The sequence below is a fragment of the Oncorhynchus keta genome, chromosome 11, assembly GCF_023373465.1.
Source record: "Oncorhynchus keta strain PuntledgeMale-10-30-2019 chromosome 11, Oket_V2, whole genome shotgun sequence".
NCBI lineage: Eukaryota > Metazoa > Chordata > Actinopteri > Salmoniformes > Salmonidae > Oncorhynchus > Oncorhynchus keta.
Window position 1 is genome coordinate 34468953 of NC_068431.1, and position 27011 is coordinate 34495963.

Below are 27011 nucleotides of genomic sequence, written 5' to 3' on the forward strand. Positions count from 1 at the left end.
AGGAGTACATGTCAAAGATAAGGATCTTTCACAAGCCCATTTCACATCCAATTATCATTTTCTCCCCAACACCTTTTCATGTGTCTGAAATGATGGCCCATTACCCACAAAACTGTACTCCCCCAGTGCTGGGACATACTGTACTGTACAGACTCACACTTATACAGTACTGTGCACGCACATTCTCTCTCTCTCTCTCACTCACTCACATACTTCTGACTTCTCAGACTGCTCTGAAGTCAGACTCCAGTAGCTGTCAAGTGGTGGACATGAGAAAACAAACATGATTCCAGATGTTTTATCTTTCTCACCTAGGCAAGTTAGGTTTGTGAGTTACCCTCCCTGCCAAATCCGGTAATGTGGAGGTGGGGAAGGGGGTAGTTTGGAAGTTATGATAATTGAGTTGCTCTTACAATTACTGTGGAAATGATTCAGAGCAGAGCCATTAGGTCTCTCTCATCCAGGCCTGGGCCAAGTCAAACACAACCCTGCTATTCTCCTCTTCAACCTCAGGCTCCCATCAACGCACCGCCACCCCTCATTACTAACGATCACCATAGCTACCCTCCATCCGTCCCTCACCCCACCTCCCTATCCCCCTACATACACCACTTATTCCCTTTCTCTAGAGCTGAGATGTCAGGTCTCGCCTCACATCTCTCCCCATCGCCACTTTGGTTATTATTCCCTCACCTATATTATATGTATATATTAATGTACCGTACCTTCCCTCTGTCTTTCTCCTCTTCCTCATCTATCTATTCCACCCATTTTCCTTTCCTCCTTTCTATCCTCCTGCCTCTTTGACCCTGTCTATTTGAGCCAGTCTCTTGTCCTCTCCATCCCCAGTCCTCCCTCTGTTCTCTTCCTCCTTGGTTATTGTCCTTTTTGTGTCGGTCAGGGCAGTGAGTCATGAAGTGGTTGTGTGTGTTACTGTCTCTGTGCCTGTCTCCCCAGGGAGCTGTTCCTCAAGTCCAATGCTCAGCTCACCTTCCGCTGTCGCCAGCTCCTCTCTGAGCTGTCCTACATCTACCCCATCGACTTGGTCACCACGGCCGTGAGTAACTTCCTGAGTAACGCACGCAGAGCTGTGACAGAGCTGAATGGCTTAAATAATCAGTGGTCATTACAATTTCTAAGGAGAGTGCCCCCTTTGCTCTTCGAGCTTTTCCCTTCCCCTCACGCTACAATTTCTCTCTTGCTCTGAATATGGTATTTTTGGTTCTTGGATTCTCATCCTCATAAAACTCTTGTTTAATTGTCCTACAGGCTAATCAGTCCGATTATGTCATCTGTGGAGTGAAGCTGCCCAACTCGGAGGATTTCCAAGGTAACCTATCTATTTCACCAGGAAATGGAGGGGTTTGGAGTGACAGAGACGTGCATAACACGGGGCTCATTTGTTTCCTTTTATTGAAGGTTCAAACTTCTGACCCTGTAGTAGGGACACTACGTTTTGTGACCCAAATGGTACTATTCCCTATAGTCCACTACAACAGTACAATATCTGCTCTAAGGTTCAATGACAAGTGTTTCAGAAGTTGCAGCTGATGGAGGAAACTGTGTGACTTTAGTGGCGGAGGCAGCTGTGTTTGTATGGGCTTGATCAGTGGTCAAGATCACTTTCTGAGTCAAAATGCAAGCAGAGATCTAACGCTCACATTTTTGGGGAACGTGATTTTAAAAATGTACGCATATGCAACATTAACCTATTAAAAACAGTACCATAGCAATTGGGTTTGTTCAGGAGACTAGAGGCCCAATACATTATCACTGCATATTGCATTTGCTTGAATTGCCCTGCCAAAGCATTGTTGTTCTTCTCAGACCATTTGTTTTAGGTAGGCTGTATGATCACACTGGTAATAGATCAGTTGTTGTGTTACTTGTGAGGCACAGCTGAGTGAGGATACATTTGAATAATTTAGTCTTTTTACTGGACTGGTGGTGCTTGCATCTGATGGCCAGTCTCAGCAGAGGGAGAGAGCAGCAGACTCAGAGAGTTTCCCTCTCAACGTCCCTCCATTCTCCCTTTCCGCCACTGACACTGAGCAAAAAAGGGACATCGTCTTGTGCCTCATGCGCAAGTTTGATGTTACTCCTATGACCAGAGAAAGTGAAATATTAAAAAAAGAGCCAAGCCACTAATAATAACAAAGCAAGCCTATCGATACAATTTCCTACTAATTTATTTCAGATGCAGTGCTGGTTGTTGCACAAGTGGAAGTAGGGAGAACGCACAAGTGTTGAATAAAAAGTGTTGACAGTCCTGAGTAAAAATGTAAACATGAACACGCTCTTAAAAACAGCAGCTCTTTGCTGTATTCATTGATAGTCTCTCTCTAGTCATGGTTTTAACCGTTTTGAAATCTCACAGTAACAACTTTGCTGTGCACTCAATGAGGCTTTCTTTCATCGCCTGCAGACATGGTAATTTGAGCCATCTGATTGGCCATCGGTAGGCCTATAGCTGCTTTGATTTTATGGCTGTGCTTTGTACCGTATTTTACTATTTATCAGTATTGATGCACGAACCTGTTTTGGGTTTTTACTTGACCTTCTATAACGGTATTTGAATATTTGGTTTGTTAAATGTGATACACGTGACGTAATATCTATTTTTACAGTTTAGTCCGCTACTTGAGTCCTCTCTTTCTCCATGCCGTTTTCCACACATACCTAGCCCTGCCCCCTGTCATTCAAGGAGCGCATTTGTTCTTCCTCGACCACAAGACACTTGTGTTCAGCCTGCATGGTCAACGCAGCACATGCAACAATGTTGATGACAATGATGCTGTTTTCACTTTGCTGTAAATCCACTAGTGTTCTATAATTACACTATTAGTTTGTGTTTCTTACATCTGAAAACCGCATGTTTGTCTTTTCTTAGGAAGTTGGGCCTAAATTGTGTTAGACGCTAATGCTAATTGCTAGCTAGATATCTAGCTATTGTACTGAGTTAGATCAAACATAACTAGCTATACAGCCTGATAATACTAGTGCTGGTGTAGACCTAAATCAGCATGTTGTTTGTGCAACAGTATCTTCTAAATCATAGAGGAATAGGTGAAGTATGAATATGTTAGCTACATAAGGTAGCTAAGAGAGAACATTTATGCAGCCAAAGATGATTGTGTCTCATCGGAAACTCTTATCAACACTTGCTCTTACTCTGTCACAATAACTCATCCATGGCATTTTGGGCGGCAGGTTAGCCTAGTGGTTAAAGCGTTGGACTGCCCCTGAACAGGCAGTTAACCCACTGTTCCTAGGCCGTCATTGAAAATAAGAATTTGTTCTTAACTGACTTGCCTAGTTAAATAAAGGTAAATAAATACATTTCAAACAACACTGTATTTTAAGTGCCCACTATTATTTTCTAACTATAGAATTAGAATACTCATTGTATTTCCATGATTCCAACAGTTCACCCAAGTTTTTTTGCTCTAAATCGCAAGTCAAATCGCAATTGGAACATTTGTTATAAAATAAGGCCTAGATTATTTGTTGTTTGTATCGTGCAGCCCTACGTGGCAGAGTGGAAATGATCTGAAATGAGTACAGGAAATGCAGAAATGGATTAAAATGCTCAAAATGAGTTTTGGTTGAATTTGTTTTATACTGTTTAATTCAATCAGAATGTAGAAAGACTCATTGAAATCACTTAGAATATATTTGTTGGCATCCTAGTGTCGTGCACTACTCATAAAGCAAATTAACGTTTATTATTCAATAAGATAAAATTCAGTAAAATACCTTGCAAAATGTGTCAAATACTGTGATATGATATTTTGCCAATATCGCCCAGCCCTACTTGATGTGCTCTTGGCCTGCTGGGAGAGTATCTTGGCAGCGGAGTTCATATCTTCAGACATATGAAATGGTTCAAAATGGGAACACTTCACCTATCTGGCGTGCAGGGCAGCTGGATCTGGTGTACCTGTGCCAACAGCGTGAGAAAAATAAAAAAATAAATGGGAAAGCCAGGCTTTATTGTTGTTTTTTACAGAAATATTTGGCGATCGACAAGGAATGGATTGGAGATAGCGATCGACCGGTTGGTGACCACTGGGCTAGATTAAATACTCTGATAGAAAGTCCAGGTACTAACACAGGAACGGTTTCAACATACTTCTTGGAATCAACCTTTAGTCAATGGAAGCTGGTCCATGGCCAACAAAGTGCTCCCCATCATCCAAGAATGTGGAAATTGCTTCCGGTCTATTTGACCTCTGGAGTCTGATTTCTGCTGCCAATATACTCTATAATGACCAGAGAGTGAATAGGGTTTTCTCGTTTGGGGAAAAAGTCTGTCCTCTGTCCTCTCTCCTCTGATACCCAGAAACCGATAAATTCTTGAACGGTGTCAGTTAGTGGGCAAACGGAAGAAGCTCCCCTCCTCATACTCCTCCCTTTGGCGCAGAAGGACAAGTTTATCCTACGTCGAAGTGTTTTGAAATCTGCCTTTGTGTCAGAGGAGAAAAACATGCACACGTTTAAAAACGATATGCTACTTACGGTCTTAGTTATAAAATGTCTTGCGCCGCTTACTCAATATTTTTTTGATCCCTTTACATTTATTTTGGGATCTACCCCCTGTAAAAGTAATTTGCCTAATGACACGCGAGTGGAGAAGGACCGTCTCATTTCAAATGAGCACATTTCCATCAACGTTCACTGTCCTTGATTAACTTTCATCTCTTTCAAAAGGAGGCGAGAGGATGAAGGAGAGCGGAAGCAGTAGCAAATCTAATTGATAAAAGGCGAAGGAGTGAGTGGTGAGATCCATGGGTAACTGGAGGTAGTGTGTAGGGATGAGACGGCTTCCTGTTTCAGTCACAGTTTCTCTCTTTACATACTCCTCTGCTGGACTCATACTCCTCTACTCCTCTACTGGACTGTTAGTTCATATCTCCACTTCTTATTTATACAGCATAGTATTATCTGCAAAATATGCCGGAAGTCTGCCTCATTTACTGTGGACAGCAGATGAGGATTGTGTGTGTGTGCGCGTCTTTACACGGCAGAGGTCTAGATGATGATGAAGATTGAAGAGTGGTTTACATTTCCTCCATGTCACACCTATGTGTGTTGTGGAAAGTCAGATTTCCCTGCTCATCCTTGGATGCAGCAGCCTCCTCCCTCCCCCCTAGCCTCGTCCGAACCATCGTGATCCATCGAGATCAGGATGGCTCATACGAGGCGATCTACCACCACTCCAACCGTAAAACCCGGTGTGAGCATGCAGCCCCTCTATCCCCGTCCTGACGTGATGGCTCGTCGTTTGTGTCTGCAGCGTTGAGTGGCTTCCCATCCCCTGTGGAGGTGTGCGGCTGCTTCGCGCTTCGGGGGTGGTGTAAATCTAGTGAGTAAACCACGTAGCATGTGGTGTGAGAGTGTACTAGGAGACTGAGGGCTACAAGAGGCGTCCTAACACACTCACAACCCCCCTCCAACCTGTCTTGTCCTCCCTTCTCATGTGGATGTGGAGCATGTGGTGTGACTGTGTTGTAGAACAGCGAGTGAGATGGACAGAGGCCTACAGGAGGTGAGAAAGAGGGACTGCCTGGCCACACATCCTGTCTAACCACCTTAACCATAACAGCTATACAGCACCCCACTTCCCTGACCCTACCTCATCATGTAGGCCTGTCCTTTGACCCTCTGATTTCTGTGTGGCCCTGCCCAGTGTTAAGCCGACCATGTCCAGAACTGTGTGGCTGTTGGGTGACATACAGGGGACGGCTGTGGTAGATTAGTGACCCAACGGTGTCAGGGCTGCACAGCATGTGGAGACTGAGGGGAGAGGGTAGAAGGGTAATGCTGGAAGAGACAGGGGACAGGAAATGGGAGAGTGGAGATGGGAGAGGCTGGATAAGGGTAAGGTAGAGAATAGAGGGTGTTGGTTAGAGGAGACAGGGGAGAGGCTGGAGGAGATATAAGAGGGGAGAGGAGAGATGCTGCCAAGGAGAAGGGGATCATAGGGTGGAAACAAGTGCCCCCCAGTGCTTTCTCTCTGAGGTGACAATCTTCCCTGTCATCTGAGGCTACCTAGCTGTAGTTCTTCAGTGTCCCCAGTACATGTCAGTTAAACTTATGTTCCCTTTATCTGACATTCATGTTGGATAGAACTAGTTTTATGGGGAAATATATGAAAATATTGGCAGTCTGAGAGATAGTCAGCTCCATGGCCTCGGCGCTGGTGTCAGAGGTGCTGCAGACTCAGTAATGATATAATACAGGGTCTTGTAGATATGCACCAACACACCATATTTAAGCCCTACTAGTCTGAGATTCACGAAGGCAGCAGTCTGTTATTCTAAACATTTAAGACAAAAGCACTATGATTTGGGAATTTGGAAAGCATCAGCTTTTCTCCTGGAGCGATGTCCTGCTCTGCTGTTGTGAACTTGAAACAACTTAATGTGGTGTCAAAGAAAGCAGCTCCAGGCGGCAGGCCTGTTTTCTAGTCAGAAATGTTGATGAAACATCACATTTTCCCCTAAAATATAATTGACCAACGAGGGGCTAGTTTTATGTGACACTTGTGCTTTTCATGTACATTTCTGAAGTATATGAGATATTTTGAAGTAAATTAGGTACAGTATTCTACAGCAGTTGAAGTTTTCATGTGTGTTGCGTCACCAAAAACACACTGTCATTTTCAAAACACTTCGCCCACATAAATGACTGCTTTTTATCGGTGTGATTACTTACCAAAGTGTTTTCCATGTTGTGATGCCTTTATTTGGTGTTTGCGTTCTGAGGATAGAAACTGAAATTATGTTAGCCCTTCGTGATTTGATCTTTCATTTCAATATGATTAATTTATATCAAACGTATATCAAATGCATTAGTATTGCAGTCACAGCATTCCTGACCTCTTGCTTTGAAGAAAATATGAAACACTGAGACTGTTTAGATGGTTGTTGCCATTTTGACCAGCTTCAGTTTCTAGTCTTAGCATTATAGTGTGTTGGAGTAATAAACCATTAAAACACAGCCATTGAAGTGATTAACAGGCATGGTGTTTCAAATCAGATCCAATTAAACAGTTTTTCATTCAAACCCTCTGCTAACATTTCACAGTAAAACCTTCGAACAGAAATTGAATGACCTCGGTTTTTGTTTTTTCCTACAGCGAAGGATGATGGGAGCGTGGCGGTTGCCCTGGGTTACACGGCCCACCTGGTGCTGATGATCAGCTGCTTCTTGCAGATCCCTCTTAGATATCCTGTGATCCACAAGGGTTCCCGCTCCTCCATCAAGGACACCATCACAGACAAGCTCAGCGAGAAGGAGAGAGAGTAAGCAACCTACAACAGCCTTCAATATTTTTTGTTATTTATGTTGAACATTTGAATTATTGAGTATTCAAAGTGCATTTTCCATTCATTAACACTTCCACACATATACTGTTACACATTTATTTATTTATTATATAGTTGACAAAAGTGACAAACTAGGAGCATGGAGGGTATTGATCCTGCTCATAAGAAAGTGCCAACGGCAGAAAGGGGCCAAATGTGGACAATAGCTAATCCTACTGTAGCCAGTTGATGGATGCCAAGGATTCCTAGTACCCAACAATTTTGCAGTTGAGTAGAGATTAACTCTAAACGACTGGAGAGCTCATTGTGATTCTGGTCATAACAAGGGACTTATGTACTGTAGGTGCTAAATGAGGACAGCATGTACTCTCCTCTCCATATGTATTTGGAGAGTGAACGTAAATATTTATATTTGAGAATGTTTCATATTAGGCAACAGTACAGGATGCCAGCTCTTATTTTAGGGTATTTTCATATCTGTTTTACCATTTAGTAATGATAGCTCTTTATGTATCTAGTCCCCCCATTTTGACAAATTCACTTATACTGTATTATAGTAGTTAAAGGTTTAGTACCTAATATACTACATGCTAACCTCCCCTGTTATTGATAATGGTGAGAGGTTAGCCTATTGTTGAAGTCTCTAACCTTCTCACTCAATATTATTGATGATTCAGTTGTGTTTTTTCTTAATCGTGGCATTATCATGATTCATTTTGAAGTGTTCATAAACATCTTATCTACTCACTTCGAAATAAAATTACTCCAGTCACTATTTCAGTTACTATTGGGCAAAACATAACACAAAACACAACCAAAACAAACTACAAATGCATCCAACAAGTTTGTAGAGTCACAAGCTTGATGTAATCATTCCGTGCAAGTAGTAAACTTTTGACTGCTTTGGACAGCTAAGCCTTATGTTATGCAGCATGTCAAATGGTGTCAGGTTCACTCAGGTCTTTTTTTACAATCCTCTTTACCATGCCGCAACCACTGTTTTGAACGTTCCTTTGTCGTTTCATATAAAAACCCAGACAGTAGACAGTACTATTTTTCATAATGATGAAGCACATTGTTGAAGATTCCTGTTTTGCTCACCTTGGCCTGTGCCTTTATCTTTGTACCCCAGGGGCTAAGCTAGGCACTGTTCTACCCACACTGTATTTAGACTAATTTACCTGAATGGAGAGAGGTATTTAAGATGTACGGATATGTTGGATAATATTGTTGCCATGGACACAAGGAAAGGATAACACTCTTGGGGCCTTGCCTCTGGGCTGTACCAGCCTGCTTGTTTAAATCCTGTTTAAATTGTACCGGGCACCACAATTACACTAAGGACACTGTATTGAAATGATTATTTGTATCTGTTTGGATCCGGTAACTATGCATCAAGCTTCCAACAAAACTCCTGTTTCCTTGTGATAATTGCATGTTTGGGAATGCACACATATGCTGTCAGGTATGCAACTGTACATTCCTGTACATTCTGTGCACAGCCAGGCAAGACCCCCATCGACCAGGAAAAAAACCCAATGGGCATCAAAATTAATAATACATCGGATTTAAAAATGAAAAGAACAAGATGCTTTGAGAATAGGTATTATCAGACACTGTACTGTTGGGTAAAGTATACATGTGGGCACATTTGATCCCTTTGGTGCTAGATTGATTAATTATAAATGTAAGTAAAGTGCCAACCGCCAAGAAATGAAAAAGCAACACAAAGTCTGTATTGCATCTTGCCACGCTACATAGTCGTAGCCTGTCATCTCCGGTTCTGCACAGCTTGCTCAAATTAAACTGTTATTCTTTGCTTGTAGCAGATGGAGGTCACCAGCATTCGGTAGAAATACAATATTATATGGTGTGTCGTGTTCCCCTTACGAGGCTGTTTAGGTATAGGGGCTTATTGCCCCCCTCTTGTCTATACCAACACAGGCCTACTGTAAAAGGAGCAGCTGTGAGTCCCGTGTCAGTGGTGGCTAATGGCCAGAGTGGGACAGGAAGAGAGTGGCAGTGTATTTTCTGCTCTGCGCTGTGCTGTTTTAGGTGGTTGAGGGGGTAGCAGGCAGACTGTTATTTGAAAAGCTAATGCATACATCTTCATTTTGCCCAATTAATTAATAAGAGAGGGAGAAGGACCATACCACACCCCTTAATTAACTCATAGTAACTAACAGGTCCGTAGACAGGCAGCAAGCCCCTTGGACCCCATTAAGTCCCCCAGTAACCCCTAACCAATGCCTCATTTGACTTTTGACTGTTCTGGGCTTGAACTGAATAACCATGTAAGGATGAGATGTTCCCAGTGTGTTTATCTCTGTTTTTCTCTCATACTCTCTCACATGCACATATGGATGCTGCTCATCATTGTTTTAGTCAGACACAGGGGAAGGCATGTAAATAAATTATTGCATTCCTCCACACACACATCCATATGTCATATATTCAAACCCTTAAACGAAAACATGCACATGGTGAGAGTGTGAGTCCTAATCAGAGACAACTACAGCCAGTATCGGGCCATTTCTTCTCCTCCTCTGAGTGTCATCATGGCAGCTGGAGGGGCTCACATGGGGTCTCCACCACCCGTCACTCCAACCAGCTACTATTCCAGCGCCAGCCACCTCATGGAAACTGACTCCTCCCTCCTGGACATGCTAAACACCTTCTTTGCCCGCTTTGAAGAAAACAACCGAGGCTCGCCGACTCGGACCCCCATTGCTTACCAATTTTGCTGTGCTCTCATTCTCCGCGGCCAACATGAGTAAAACATTTAAGAGTGTTAACCCTTGCAAGGCTGCTGGCCCAGACTTCATCCCAAGCCGCATCCTCAGAGCATGTGCAGACAAAAACTGGCTGGTGTGTTTGCAGACATATTCAATCTCTCCATATCCCAGTCTGTTGTCTCCACTTGCTTCAAGATGTCCACCATTGTTCCTGTACCGAAGAAAGTGAAGGTACTAAATGACTATCGCCCCGCAGCACTCACTTCTGTCCTCATAAAGTGCTTTGAGAGGCTAGTTAAGGACCATATCACCTCCACCTTACCCAACAACCACCTTATAACCACTACAATTCACATATCTCCCCAACAGATCCACGGACGACGCAACGCCATTGCACTGCACACTGCCCTATCCCACCTGGACAAGATGAATACCTATATGAGAATGCTGTTCTTTGACTACAGCTCAGCCTTCAACACCATAGTTCCCCTCCAAGCACATCATTATACATCAATCCAAGATGGCGTAGCAGTGCAGACGTGTTTGTCGTTGTCCCATGTAAATGTAGTCTTTTTTGGTGTTTATTTCAATCTCTTTTTCCATTTTAAAATTAAATATACCTTCCGGCAACCCGTCTCACGTAATGTGATACGGGTCCTCTATTTTTAGACCTTATAGTTAGAACCTCCATCAGAAGCTAGCCATCAGATGCTAACCAGCTAATTAACTATCTAGTAACTGTTAGCCACTGCTAGCGGCTTTTACCTCTAGCTCAGACACCAGCTGCTTTTACCCCGGATAATACCAGCCAGCCTGTACAACGCCAGTCTGCACAGCGCGATATCAACCCTGAGCATATCAGGATGGCTTTTCTCCATCTTTACTCCAGACTACTCCATTACTGGACCATTATTCCAGATCCTCGCAGCTAGCTAGCTGCTACCGAGTAGCCCAGCCCCGAAGCTAGACTTTGAACCAGGCCTGCTAAGCGGACCCTATGATCACTCAGGTACACAGCTGAGGACTCCCGGACTCTTCACTAACACGACTAGAAGCCACTACATAGCCGAATTCCTGCCGTAAGCTCTGGACCATTGCATCGGATCATCGCAACTAGCGAGCTGCTATCGAGTGTCTATAGTGGCTAACTCCCTTGTCCCAAAGCTAGCACCAGTTAGCCTTGAGCCAGGCGCATCTCCCGGCTAGCTAGCGATATTACTCCAGCTACAAAGCTACTCTTTTCCAGTTTGGCCTAGACCCTTTGTCGACATGGAGCCCCGCAGATCCATCACAACTGCCGATATAATTCCATCCGATGTGCCCTCAACCGGCCTTTGTCGGACGTCGACGAAGACGCTTCTGCTTGGCCCGGCCTGGTAACTCTATGAACGCAGTGTCTCCCGCTTGCTAGCGTGTAACGACTTCCCTGTTTCATCTATTGGTGTTCACTGGACCCTATGATCACCTGGCTACATAGCTGATGCCTGCTGGACTGTTCATTAATCACGGTACTCCATTTGGTTTGGTTTGTTTATCTGTCGCCCCCAGCATCAAACTCAGGCCCTGTATGTAGTTAACTGGAAAAGAGATGTTATCTCAATGAGAAAAAATCTGTATAAATAAAGGTCAAATTAAAAAACTGACCCTCTGCCCATTCATCACCATTTTACCTGTTGTTGTTATCTTAGCTGATTAGCTGTTGCTGTCTTACCAGTTGTCTTAGCTAGCTCTCCCAATCAACACCTGTGATCGCTTTATGTCTCTCTCTGTCAATATGCCTTGTATACTGTTGTTTAGGGTAGTTATCATTGTTTTATTTTACTGTGGAGCACCTAGCCCCACTCAACATGCCTCAGATACCTCCTTTGTCCCACCTTCCACACATGGGGTGGCCTCACCTAGCATAAGTAGTACCTCCAGAGATGCAACCTCTTATTGTCACTCAATGCCTAGGTTTACCTCCACTGTACCCATACCCTTGTCTGTACATTATGCCCTGAATCTATTCTACCACGAAATCTGCACCTTTTATTCTCTGTCCCCAACGCACTAGACAACCAGTTTTGATAGTCTTTAGCCGTAACCACATCCCACTCCTCCTCTGGTTCCTCAGGTGATGTAGAGGTTAACCCAGGCCCTGTGTGTCCCCAGGCACTCTCATTTGTTGGCTTCTGTAACCGTAAAAGCCTTGGTTTCATGCATTAACATCAGAAGCCTCCTCCCTAATTTTGTTTTACTCACTGCTTTAGCACACTCCGCCAACGCTGATGTTCTTGCCGTGTCTGAATCCTGGCTTAGGAAGGCCACAAAATTCTGAGATTTCCATACCCAACTACAACATTTTCCGTCAAGATAGAACTGCCAAAGGGGGAAGTGTTGCAATCTACTGCAGAGAGAGCCTGAAAAGTTCTGTCATACTTTCCAGGTCTTTGCCCAAACAATTCTAATTTTGAAATTAATCTCTCCAGAAATAATTCTCTCACTGTTGCCGCCTGTTTCATAACCCCTCAGCTCCCAGCTGTTCCCTGGACACCATATGTGAATTGATTGCCTCTCCATCTATCTTCAGAGTTCGTTCGGTGACCTGAACTGGGATATGCTTAACACCCCGGCCGTCCTACAATTTAAGCTAGATGCCCTCAATCTCACACAAATCATCAAGGAACACACCAGGTACAACCCTAAATCCATAAACATGGCACCCTCATAGACATTATCCTTACCAACTTCCCCTCCAAATAAACCTCTGCTGTTTTCAATCAGGATCTCAGCGATCACTGCCTCATTGCCTGCATCCGTTATGGGTCCGCGGTCAAATTACATTACATTTACATTTAAGTCATTTAGCAGACGCTCTTATCCAGAGCGACTTACAAATTGGTGCATTCACCTTATGACATCCAGTGGAACAGCCACTTTACAATAGTGCATCTAAATCTTTTAGGGGGGGGGTGAGAAGGATTACTTATCCTATCCTAGGTATTCCTTAAAGAGGTGGGGTTTCAGGTGTCTCCGGAAGGTGGTGATTGACTCTGCTGTCCTTGCGTCGTGAGGGAGTTTGTTCCACCATTGGGGGGCCAGAGCAGCGAACAGTTTTGACTGGGCTGAGCGGGAACTGTACTTCCTCAGTGGTAGGGAGGCGAGCAGGCCAGAGGTGGATGAACGCAGTGCCCTTGTTTGGGTGTAGGGCCTGATCAGAGCCTGGAGGTACTGAGGTGCCGTTCCCCTCACAGCTCCGTAGGCAAGCACCATGGTCTTGTAGCGGATGCGAGCTTCAACTGGAAGCCAGTGGGGATAGCGGAGGAGCGGGGTGACGTGAGAAAACTTGGGAAGGTTGAACACCAGACGGGCTGCGGCGTTCTGGATGAGTTGTAGGGGTTTAATGGCACAGGCAGGGAGCCCAGCCAACAGCGAGTTGCAGTAATCCAGACGGGAGATGACAAGTGCCTGGATTAGGACCTGCGCCGCTTCCTGTGTGATGTTGTAGAGCATGAACCTACAGGAACGGGCCACCGCCTTGATGTTAGTTGAGAACGACAGGGTGTTGTCCAGGATCACGCCAAGGTTCTTAGCGCTCTGGGAGGAGGACACAATGGAGTTGTCAACCGTTATGGCGAGATCATGGAACGGGCAGTCCTTCCCCGGGAGGAAGAGCAGCTCCGTCTTCCCGAGGTTCAGCTTGAGGTGGTGATCCGTCATCCACACTGATATGTCTGCCAGACATGCAGAGATGCGATTCGCCACCTGGTCATCAGAAGGGGGAAAGGAGAAGATGAATTGTGTGTCGTCTGCATAGCAATGATAGGAGAGACCATGTGAGGTTATGACAGAGCCAAGTGACTTGGTGTATAGCGAGAATAGGAGAGTGCCTAGAACAGAGCCCTGGGGGACACCAGTGGTGAGAGCGCGTGGTGAGGAGACCGATTCTCGCCACGCCACCTGGTAGGAGCGACCTGTCAGGTAGGACGCAATCCAAGCGTGGGAAGCGCTGGAGATGCCCACCTCGGAGAGGGTGGAGAGGAGGATCTGATGGTTCACAGTATCGAAGGCAGCCGATAGGTCTAGAAGGATGAGAGCAGAGGAGAGAGAGTTAGCTTTAGCAGTGCGGAGCGCCTCCGTGATGCAGAGAAGAGCAGTCTCAGTTGAATGACTAGTCTTGAAACCTGACTGATTTGGATCAAGAAGGTCATTCTGAGAGAGATAGCGGTAGAGCTGGCCAAGGACGGCACGTTCAAGAGTTTTGGAGAGAAAAGAAAGAAGGGATACTGGTCTGTAGTTGTTGACATCGGAGGGATCGTGTGTAGGTTTTTTCAGAAGGGGTGCAACTCTCGCTCTCTTGAGGACGGAAGGGACGTAGCCAGCGGTCAGGGATGAGTTGATGAGCGAGGTGAGGTAAGGGAGAAGGTCTCCGGAAATGGTCTGGAGAAGAGAGGAGGGGATAGGGTCAAGCGGGCAGGTTGTTGGGCGGCCGGCCGTCACAAGACGCGAGATTTCATCTGGAGAGAGAGGGGAGAAAGAGGTCAGAGCACAGGGTAGGGCAGTGTGAGCAGAACCAGCGGTGTCGTTTGACTTAGCAGACGAGGATCGGATGTCGTCGACCTTCTTTTCAAAATGGTTGACGAAGTCATCTGCAGAGAGAGGAGGGGGGAGGGGAGGAGGATTCAGGAGGGAGGAGAAGGTGGCAAAGAGCTTCCTAGGGTTAGAGGCAGATGCTTGGAATTTAGAGTGGTAGAAAGTGGCTTTAGCAGCAGAGACAGAGGAGGAAAATGTAGAGAGGAGGGAGTGAAAGGATGCCAGGTCCGCAGGGAGGCGAGTTTTACTCCATTTCCGCTCGGCTGCCCGGAGCCCTGTTCTGTGAGCTCGCAATGAGTCGTCGAGCCACGGAGCGGGAGGGGAGGACCGAGCCGGCCTGGAGGATAGGGGACATAGAGAGTCAAAGGATGCAGAAAGGGAGGAGAGGAGGGTTGAGGAGGCAGAATCAGGAGATAGGTTGGAGAAGGTTTGAGCAGGGGGAGAGATGATAGGATGGAAGAGGAGAGAGTAGCGGGGGAGAGAGAGCGAAGGTTGGGACGGCGCGATACCATCCGAGTAGGGGCAGTGTGGGAAGTGTTGGATGAGAGCGAGAGGGAAAAGGATACAAGGTAGTGGTCGGAGACTTGGAGGGGAGTTGCAATGGGGTTAGTGGAAGAACAGCATCTAGTAAAGATGAGGTCGAGCGTATTGCCTGCCTTGTGAGTAGGGGGGGAAGGTGAGAGGGTGAGGTCAAAAGAGGAGAGGAGTGGAAAGGAGGCAGAGAGGAATGAGTCAAAGGTAGACGTGGGGAGGTTAAAGTCGCCCAGAACTGTGAGAGGTGAGCCGTCCTCAGGAAAGGAGCTTATCAAGGCATCAAGCTCATTGATGAACTCTCCGAGGGAACCTGGAGGGCGATAAATGATAAGGATGTTAAGCTTGAAAGGGCTGGTAACTGTGACAGCATGGAATTCAAAGGAGGCGATAGACAGATGGGTAAGGGGAGAAAGAGAGAATGACCACTTGGGAGAGATGAGGATCCCGGTGCCACCACCCCGCTGACCAGAAGCTCTCGGGGTGTGCGAGAACACGTGGGCGGACGAGGAGAGAGCAGTAGGAGTAGCAGTGTTATCTGTGGTGATCCATGTTTCCGTCAGTGCCAAGAAGTCGAGGGACTGGAGGGAGGCATAGGCTGAGATGAACTCTGCCTTGTTGGCCGCAGATCGGCAGTTCCAGAGGCTACCGGAGACCTGGAACTCCACGTGGGTCGTGCGCGCTGGGACCACCAGATTAGGGTGGCACGCGGCCACGCGGTGTGGAGCGTTTGTATGGTCTGTGCAGAGAGGAGAGAACAGGGATAGACAGACACATAGTTGACAGGCTTCAGAAGAGGCTACGCTAATGCAAGGAGATTGGAATGACAAGTGGACTACACGTCTCGAATGTTCAGAAAGTTAAGCTTACGTAGCAAGAATCTTATTGACTAAAATTATTAAAATGATACAGTACTGCTGAAGTAGGCTAGCTGGCAGTGGCTGCGTTGTTGACACTACACTAATCAAGTCGTTCCGTTGAGTGTAATAGTTTCTACAGTGCTACTATTCGGGGGCTAGCTGGCTAGCTAGCAGTGTTGATTACGTTACGTTGCGTTAAAAGAACGACAATAGCTGGCTAGCTAACCTAGAAAATCGCTCTAGACTACACAATTATCTTTGAAACAAGGACGGCTATGTAGCTAGCTATGTAGCTAGCTACGATCAAGCAAATCAAACCGTTGTGCTGTAATGAAATGAAATGAAAATGTGATACTACCTGTGGAGCGAAGCGGAATGCGACCGGGTTGTTGTTGGCAAGCTGTTAGCTGTTAGCTGTTAGCTAGCTTGCAGTGTCTCCTACGTTAAGGACGACAAATAGCTGGCTAGCTAACCTCTGTAAATTAAGATAATCACTCTAAGACTACACACTCTAAACTACACAATTATCTTGGATACGAAGACAGCAAAGACAACTATGTAGCTAGCTAACACTACACTAATCAAGTCGTTCAGTTGAGTGTAATAGTTTCTACGGTGCTGCTATACGGTGGACGTTAGCTATGTGGCTAGCTGCAGTAGACTACGTTAGGACGACGAAATACGATAATTACGCAATTATCTTTGATACAAAGACGGCTATGTAGCTAGCTAAGAAGAAATTGCTAAGATTAGACAAATCAAACCGTTGTACTATAATGAAATGTAATGAAAAGTAATACTACCTGCGGACCGAAGTGCGAATGCGACCGCTCGCTCCAACCCGGAAGTAAACAAATGACCACCCCTCATCACTGTCAAACGCTCCCTAATACACTTCTGCAAGCAGGCCTTTCTAATCGACTTGGCCGGGTATCCTGGAAGGATATTGACCTCATCTTGTCAGTTGAGGATGCCTGGTTGTTCTTTTTGCCTGGTTGTTCTTTAAAGTCATTTCCTCACCGTCTTAAATAAGCATGCCCCTTTCAAAAAATGTAGAACTGAGAACAGATATAGTCATTGGTTCACTCCAAGCCTGACTGCCCTCAACCAGCACAAAAACATCCTGTGGCGTACTGCACTGGTATCGAATAGTCCCCGGGATATGCAACTTTTCAGAGAAGTCAGGAACCAATACACACAGTCAGTTAGGAAAGCAAAGGTTAGCTTTTTCAAACAGAAATTTCCATCCTGTCTCTCTAACTCCAAAAGGTTTTGGGACACTAAAGTCCATGGAGAATAAGAGCACCTCCTCCCAGCTGCCCATTGCACTGAGGCTAGGAAACACTGTCACCACCGAATCCATGATAATCGAGAATTTTACTAAGCATATCTATACGGTTGGCCATGCTTTCCTCCTGGCTAACCCAACAGCTCCGCACACCCCCACAGTTCTCCTTCACCCAAATCCAGATAGTAGATGTTCTGAAAGAGCTGCGAAACCTGGACCCGTACAAATCAGCTGGTCTAGACAATCTGGACCCTTTCTTTCTAAAATTATCCGCCACCATTGTTGCAACCCCTATTGCTAGTCTGTTCAACCTCCTACTAAAGATTGGAAAGCTACCGCGGTCATCCCCCTCTTCAAAAGGGAGACACGCTAGACCAAAACTGTTACATACCTATATCCATCCTGCCCTGCCTTTCTAAAGTCTTCGAAAGGCAAGTTAACAAACAGATCAATGATCTTCTCCGCTGTGCAATCTGGTTTCCAAGCTGGTCACGGGTACGCCTCAGCCACGCTCAAGGTACTAAACAATATCATAACCGCCATCGATAAAAGACAGTACTGTGCAGCCGTCCTCATCGACCTGGCCAAGGCTTTCGAGTCTGTCAATCACCTTATTCTTATTGGCAGACTCAACAGCCTTGGTTTCTCAAATGACTACCTCACCCGGTTCACCAACTACTTCTCAGACAGAGTTCAGTGTGTCAAATCAGAGGGCCTGTTGTCCTGACCTCTGGTAGTCTCTATGGGGGTGCCACAGGGTTAAATTCTCGGGCCGACTCTTTTCTCTGTATATATCAATGATGTCGCTCTTGCTGCGAGTGATTCCTGGATCCACCTCTGCAGACGACACCATTCTGTATACATCTGGTCCTTTTTTGGACACTGTGTTAACTAACCTCCAAACGAGCTTCAATTCCATACAACACTCCTTCCGTGGCCTCGAACTGCTCTTAAACTCTAGTAAAACTAAATGCATGCTTCTCAACCGATTGCTTCCCGCACCCGCCTGCATCACTTCACTTCTCTGGACGGTTTTGACTTAGAATATGTGGACAACTACAAATACCTAGGTGGCTGGCTCGACAGCAAACTCTCCTTCCAGACTCATATTAAGCATCTCCATTTCATAATTAAATCTAGAATCGGCTTCCTATTTCGCAACAAAGCATCCTTCGCTGACACTGCCAAACATACCCTCGTAAAACTGACTATCCTACCGATCCTCAACTTTGGCGATGTCATTTACAAAATAGCCTCCAACACTCTACTCAGCAAACTGGATGCAGTCTATCAAAGTGCCACCCATTTTGTAACCAAAGCCCCATATACCACCCACCACTGCGACCTGTATGCTCTCGTCAGCTGGCCCTCGCTACATATTCGTTGCCACACCAATTGGCTCCTGGTCATCTAGAAGTCTTTGCAAGGTAAAGCACTGCCTGATCTCAGCTCACTGGTCACCATAGCAGCACCCATCTGTAGCACTCGTTCCAGCAGGTATTCCTTCCAGTTCTCTGCTGCCAACGAACTGCAAAACTCTCTGAAGTTGGAGACTTATCTCCCTCACTAACTTTAAGCATCAGCTATCTGAGCAGCTTACCGATCGCTGCAGCTGTACATAGCCCATGTGTAAATAGCCCACTACCTACCTCATCCCCATATTGTTTTTTTTTAACTTTTTTGCTCTTTTGCACACCAGTATTTTTACTTGCACATCATCATCTGCACATCTATCACTTCAGTATTAATTTGCTAAATTGTAATTACTTCGCTACTATGGCATATTTATTGCCTTACCTCCTTACTCCATTTGCACACACTGTGTATAGATTTTTCTAGTGTGTTATTGACTGTACTTTTGTTTATCCTATGTCTAACTGTGTTGTTTTTTGTCACACTGCTTTGCTTTATCTTGGCCAGGTCGCAGTTGTAAATGAGAACTTGTTCTCAACTGGCCTACCTGGTTAAATAAAGGTGAAATAAAACAAATGAATCATTATGCTCAGGCCCTGAATGTGAACCTGTCACTCTGCAACTGGGTCCTGGTCTTCCTGACAGGCTGACCCCAAGTGGTGAAGGTAGGCAACAACCCATCTGCCGCTCTGATTCTCAACAAAGGGGTCCCACAAGGCTGCGTGCTCAGCCCCCTCTGGTGTTTCCTGTTAATCCATGACTGCATGGCCACGCACCTCTCCAACTCAGTCATTCAGGTTTGCTGATGACACAACAGTGGTAGCTCTGATTACCAACAATGATAAGACAGCATACAGGGAGGAGAGGAAAGGCCTGGCAGAGTGGTGCGAGGGAACTAACCTTTCCCTCAATGTCAACAAAATGAAGGAGCTGATCGTGGACTACAGGAGACCGTAGAGAGAGCATGTCCACATCGACAGGGTCAAAAGCTTCAAGTTCCTCGGCGTGCACATACATCACTGATGACCTCAAATGTTCCCTTCATATAGATGTGATGTATGAAGGCTTCAGGAGGCTGATGAAACTACTCTAAGACCCTTATGAACTTCTACAGATGCACCATTGAGAGCATCTTGTCGGGCTGTTTCACTGCCTGGTACGGCAATTGCACCGTCCGCAACCGCAGGGCTCTCCAGAGGGTGGTGCCTTCAGTCCAACGCATTATCGGGGTCACATAGCCTGTTCTCCAGGACATCTACAGCACCCGGTGTCAGAGGATGGCCAAGAAGATCATTAAGGACCTCTGCCACCCAAGCCACGTCCTGTTCGCCCCGTTACCAGGCGGAGACCGTACAGGTGCGTCAAAGCTGAGAGACTGAGAAACAGCTTCTATCCCCAGGCCATCAGACTGTTAAACAGTCACCACTACTACCCTGCCTTGGACCTTAGTCATGGTTAGTAGCCGGCTACCACCCGGTACTCTACCCTGCACTTTAGAGACTGAGGCCCTATGTACATAGTCATTTAACACTAGTCACTTTAATAATGTTTACACTGTTTTACCCACTTTATGTATATACTGTATTCTAGAATCAAATCAAATTTTATTCAAATCAAATCAAATTTTATTTTTCACATACACATGGTTAGCAGATGTTAATGCGAGTGTAGCGAAATGCTTGTCCTGTAATGGTTCATCGTATAAAACTTCTACTGTACAAACCTTTACTAGTCAACTACTGTCCATACTGTATACACCATTATATTACATGACCAAAAGTATGTTGACACCTGCTTCTTGGAACATTTCATTCCAAAATCATGGGCATTAATATGGAGTTGGTCCCCCCTTTGCTGCTATAACAGCCTCCACTCTTCTGGGAAGGCTTTCCACTAGATGTTGGAACATTGCTGTGGGGACTTGCTTCCATTCAGCCACAAGTCGGGCACTGATGTTGGGCGGTTAGGCCTGGCTCGCAGTCAGCGTTCAAATTCATCCCAAAGGTGCTCAATTCATCCACCACTCACTATGCTTCTCTGGTCACCAGTTGGCACTTGTAATATGGGGTGGTGTGGGGCGTTCTTCTGTCTGTGTACTACTTTCTCTGAGTGGTGTGTTCCAGATGCCAGTGACGTCTTGGCAAAGCTTGGTCGCTGCTAGATGAAGCTGAGTGTCTCCACTGTGGAGCTGTTTTGACTGACTGATTCTGTGGAGGCCAAACATCTCTTACATCGTACCCTGCCAGTCTAGTTAAAAATGTGAAAATTCCTCATGTTCATATTCCCAAGGAGCCAGCTTACTTTCTTTTTTTTAACACTACCTACAGTTCATCATATAGTCGACTAAGACAACTTTCCTATCCCTCACGTAATACATTTTTTTTGTGTTTTTTTGTGCTAACACGAGCCGAACAACCATTTAGGTTCTCTTGACTGTGCCAGCCATATAGAAATGTTTGACCTGTAGAGCGAGGGCATTACTGTTATATTCCACTCCAGACCTGCCGTCTCAGATAATGACTGCCTTGGCTTTTATGTATGTTGCCATTTAGCCACAGTAAGAGCAGGCAGACCGATGTACAGCTTGAACTAGTGCTCCCTCTACCCCTGGGTAGAGAAGTCTCAGTCAGTGTGGAGTGAATGAATGGGGCAGCATGGGGACTGGAGGCTGTATTTAGGAGAAAGGTGGTAAATGGCGATGACTCCACTTGGCTTGTTTGTGGGCAGTAATCCTGCCTTGAACGCACCATTATTTGGAATCTTGGAAGCTTTCACCCTTCTAAAAATATTCTCAGAATGCAATGAGCTCGAACAATATGTTGCTTCCTCACTTTACAGAGCAGCAGCAGAGAGAACCCATCTCCATCTCCAGTGTGTCTGATTGAATGAGGGTGAATAGGGGAGATGCAATCCAGATGTCACCGGTATGATTGAGACCAGAGCCTGGCCGTTAAAAACCCAAGCGCTGCTTCATACATACACGTTACTAGGAATATTAAGGGAAAACCCCATTTTGTTGCCTAATTTTCTTCATGAAATGGAAGGCTGAAGAAAATAACCACCTAAGTAGGGATTGACACATCAATGTGTGGCTCTAGTGTAGTGTGGTTTGGGGAGGAAGTGCTCTATGTGACTGCCAGTGGATGGAGGGAAGGAGGCTAAGAGAGGGCCTTGGTTCGGCTGGACCTGAACGCAAAGGAAGGAGGTTATTGTTATGTGGCGTTTTGTTTCACGTCCCTTAACATGGACCATGTGGGACCAGGGGAAGGGCCGTCAACCCCCCCCGCACCCCTATCAGGGTCACATAGCAGCCACGAGAGAGGGGAGAGGAGGGAGGGAGTAGTATAGTTGCTCAATGACAAGACACAGACTAGAGTCAGGCACATACTTTCACTTCTCTTTTTATCGTACAGTAACATTTGAGGACAATGGGAAATACTGTAATGGTCAAGTCAGTTGGATGTCCCGCGGGAAAGGGAATGATTCTCTGGTGTGCCAGATGGCAGTTGTGTAAGTGGTTGACTGGCCCTGTTACCCTGTAAAACCTCCCTGTAATCCCGTGAAGATGGGTTGAGAGTGGGCCAGTGAGCTCCAGGCTTGCTTCCCCATATTCAGTGCTCCAATGCCTTGATGCCTCAGGCATCCACCAGATCTCGCCTCTACTCTGCCATCACTCTGTCAATTTCTCAACTCTATTACTTAGGATCCATTCATTCCCTGTTGCTTTGAGAAATTGCATTTATCACATGTGCCCGAATACAACTGGTGTTGACTTTACAGTGAAATACATGCTTATGAACCTTTACCAACGATGCGAAGTAAAACATTTTTTATTAAATAGTTACTAACACGAGGAATAGAATAAAATACTTGAGTGGAGCTACAGTTGAAGTCTGAAGTTTTTATACACTTATGCTGGAGTCATTAAAACACATTTTTCAACCACTCTCCAAACCACTCTCCAAATGTTAAGTCGTTTAGGACATCTACTTTGTGCATGAAACAAGTCATTTTTCCAACAATTGGTTACAGACAGATTATTTCCCTTATTATTCACAGTATCACAATTCCAGTGGGTCAGAAGTTTACATACACTAAGTTGACTGTGCCTTTAAACAGCTTGGAAAATTACAGAAAACGTCATAAAGGCTTTAGAAGCTTCCGATAGGCTAATTGACATAATTTGAGTCAATTGGAGGTGTACCTGTGGATGTATTTCAAGGCCTACCTTCAAACTCGGTGCCTCTTTGCTTGACATCATAGGAAAATCAAAAGAAATCAGCCAAGAGCTCCGAAAACAAATTGTAGACCTCCACAAGTCTGGTTCATCCTTGGGAGCAATTTCCAAATGCCTGAAGGTACCACGTTCATCTGTACAAACAATAGTATGCAAGTATAAACACCATGGGACCACACAGCCGTCATACCGCTCAGGAAGGAGATGCATTCTGCCTCCTAGAGATTAACCTACTTTGGTGCAAAAAGTGCAAATCAATCCCAGAACAGCAGCAAAGGACCTTGTGAAGATGCTGGGGGAAACAGGTACAAAAGTATCTATATCCACAGTAAACGAGTCCTATATCGACATAACCTGATAGGCCGCTCAGCAAGGAAGAAGCCACTGCTCCAAAACCGCCGTAAAAAAGCCCACGGTTTGCAACTGCACATGGGGACAAAGATCGTACTTTTTGAAAAAATGTCCTCTGGTCTGATGATTAAAATAAAATAGAACCGTTTGGCCATAATGACCATCGTTATGTTTGGAGGAAAAAGTGGGATGCTTGCAAGCCGAAGAACACCATCCCAACCGTGAAGCACAGGGGTGGCAGCCTCATGTTGTGGGGATGCTTTGCTGCAGGAGGGACTGGTGCACTTCACAAAATAGATGGCTCCGTGAGAAATGAAAATGATGTGGATATATTGAAGCAACATCTCAATACATCAGTCAGGAAGTTCAAGCTTGGTCGCAAATGGGTCTTGCAAATGAACAATGACCCCAAGCATACTTCCAAAGTTGTGGCAAAAAATGGCTTAAGGACAACAAAAGTCAAGGTATTGGAGTGTCCATCACAAAGCCCTGACCTCAATCCTATAGAACATTTGTGGGCAGAACTGATAAAACGTGTACGAGCAAGGAGGCCTACAAACCTGACTCAGTTACACCAGCTCTGTCAGGTGGAATGGGCCAAAATTCACCTTGTGGAAGGCAACCCGACATGTTTGACCCAAGCTAAACAATTTAAAGGCAGTGCTACAAAATACTAATTGAGTGTATGTAGGGAGTACCAGTAAAGATCAACGTGTAGAGGTACGAGGTATTAGAGGTAGATACTGTACGTGAAGGCAGGGTTAAGTGACTAGGCATCTGGATAGATGATCATAAGAGTAAAATGAAGAACAGTGTAGCAGCAGAAAAGTGTGTGTGTGTATATTTGTATATTTAGTGTATTTGTATGTGTGAGATTTTTGTGTGGGAGTGACAGTGTAGTGAAGTGTGTGTATAAATTCCAGTGAGTGTGTAGGGTCAGTGCACGACAGAGTTAGTGCAGATAGTTTAGCAGTCTCGCGGAGCCTGTCGCTCTGACGTTAATAATAAATTGGATACATAAGATGTTAATAATAAGCATCTGCCTTTAGTGATTAGTACTTTTTGTGGTCGGTTCGGTTTCTGTTTGATTAAAAATAATAATAATCACCGATTTCGATAATAAAAAAATAAAAAAACATTAAATGCATTTTGTGGGTTGAATTACGTAACACAGAATAAAACAATTTAATAAAAGTCCCATGATGGTAGTGACTGTCCATTACTGCTCATCACTTATTGACCATAAATTATTCGCATTACTTTAATAAAATATTTCAGTTGTTGTGTATATTACATTTGTTTTATTTTATGACAATTATTTTATTCCAAGTTATCTCATCTCTAATAGAGCTTCTGTCTGACAAAATCACAATTTTAGTAGTAAATAATACATACCTTTATGACTGCTGAATAACAACTATCAATCACTTAGATAATGTATTTTCAGGTAGAGATAGTTCGGGAAGCAACAGCTGCTCTCTATTTCACCTCTTCTGTAGCAGGTGTAAAGGAAACACATACTGGACAAGTAGATGTGCAATGGATTGTGGTCATTGTGGTTAATTACCACATTTTATGTGCTGAACTATGAAGAATATTGGCCTGTTGGAAACTACAACTCCCGACTACATCACTACACAAAACTACACTGTTTAGGCTGGATCGGATTTATTTCCAGAGAAACTGTGCGATGTGTGCATTGAGCACACAGGAAAAAAAACAGAACAAAATGGAAGTCAAATAATGTAACCGACATCAATTAGTTCTTTAAAACACGGAAAATAACAGAAAATAATAAGTTATAGCTATGATCGTTCACTGAATGGAATGGTTCAGCTGGCTCAGTTCATCTGTGTATGATATTTTACACAGCTTTTTCATGGCTGGGTAACCGTTGGCTTGACTAGTATCGTCTTACTGCCAATAGCGGCATGGTCTCACTCTCCATCTCTTTCTCTCCTCTCTCGCATTAAGACCTTGTGTTAGCAGTCAGCCGTACGGCCTGCGATGGCCTGCCACAAGATTGGGAACACAAATTCTAAATCCCTGTTCTCTGTTCGTTTCACTTCAGGTCAGCGTGCACTTAATGGACCATTTTAAAAGGCTGCACATGGGAGGAAGTTTAGATACCCCATGATAAATAAAGAGGCGCTCCTTGGGAGGGAGAGGGAGCAGCTAGCTAGCCCCATAGAGAGCTGGCCAGACCCTGTCCTCTGGGTCCAGCTCTCTGGTTCTAATTAAAACAATGAGGGAGATGAAAGCAGAGGGAGAATGGAAGAAGAAAAAACACCACCGACAGACTGGCTGCTGCATCGTCTAAAAGCGTCTCTGTCTAATGATGAAACCAGACCAAACGACAGAGTGACCAAGCGGGCAACCGGATGGCACATCACTCAGGAGACACTTTTACAGCAGTGCTTTCGCTCCAAGATGCCGTTGCGGTTAGAGTTACCCCAGTTGTAAGTGGAGCAGTGTGGCAGTCATTAAAATAGCATTCACTGACAGATGCTCAATGTAATAATTTCTCCAATATTGGAAATTACAACTCCCTGTGATTTATATAGTAACCGGTGCCATTATCTGTGAAAGTTGCATGGTGGCAGGTGTTTTTAAAAAAGCAGGCCTCACGTAATTTATGGTTCTGGTGTGTTTGAAATCGCACATTAAAGACATTCTGGGGAACTTCTGGGGATTTTTTGCCAGCCACGGATAGCTAAGTGTAAGTAATGGTTACGGGTGGCTAACTCCCAACTCCACTATGTGAACCAGAGCTGTTGTTTTGTACATTTGGCATATTAATTAGTTATATGTAAACAGGCTCTCGGTGGGACAGATGTGCTGTGGCGGAAGGATCACAGGCTGTGTGTACATTACAGCAGGCCACTGAGTCACTGTGAATAGTTCAACGTTGTTCAGGGCCAGATTAAGTCTGAATTATCTGACCACCCACCTGCAGCACAGCTATAATATCACCCTTTACAACCCTACAGCACTTAGGCTTGTACAATGTAATGTCCCTAGGGGGGAAAGAAGCAAGTGCCCTATTATGCACACTATGTGCAAGGTGCACTCATTAACCTGCTGTTCTGTAAAAGTCTGTTTTGTTCTCTTAAAAGGTCAGTCTATTCTGAAGATGACCATGTTAGGTCAGGGGTCAAGGTTTAAAATGAATCTAAGCTCTCATCTTGGTCCAATCATCGACTTCACCACCACATAGCCATACTAACAAAATCCCCAGCCAGCCAGTTTAGCTTACCAAGTCCAACACAAAACCTGGTCTTTGGACTGCTTTTCCTCCATTTTCCTCCATCCCCCTCTCAAAAAGCCAGCCTACAGTAAAATGTGAATGCTGCCACTTAACTGTCACTCATAAATTGACCACACTCCGTAGACACTGGTGGTCTTCAGCTGGTCCTTCCTGTGTAGAGAGAACAATTACATAGACTCTTCGAATAAACAACCTACTGTACATCAACAGGAAGGAGGAAGCGAGACAGAGACTGAAGGGAAGTGAAAGAGAGAGGAAGAGATACTGTACACACACATAAAAGAACGGAAGAGGCATGGGCTCTCCTGCTATCACATTTTATGGTTGTGTGTGAGGGAGCCTGGACCTGCCTGCAGTAGAGGCCTGACTGGCCGGGTTGATTAGCCGGAGGGCTGTGTAAATACTCTAACCCCATAAAGAGAAGG

The 27011-nt window shown here is 45.0% G+C and overlaps 1 protein-coding gene across 1 annotated transcript in view; it reads left to right on the plus strand.

The window, feature by feature from the left end:
• The window catches only part of LOC118390101 (UV radiation resistance-associated gene protein-like), a 137055-nt gene that overhangs the window by 42241 nt on the left and 67803 nt on the right, over positions 1–27011 (plus strand). The window contains exons 10-12 of the mRNA XM_035780325.2: positions 958–1057; positions 1270–1330; positions 7142–7307. Coding sequence (XP_035636218.1) covers positions 958–1057; positions 1270–1330; positions 7142–7307 — 327 coding nt within the window. The remainder of the gene's footprint in view (positions 1–957; positions 1058–1269; positions 1331–7141; positions 7308–27011) is intronic.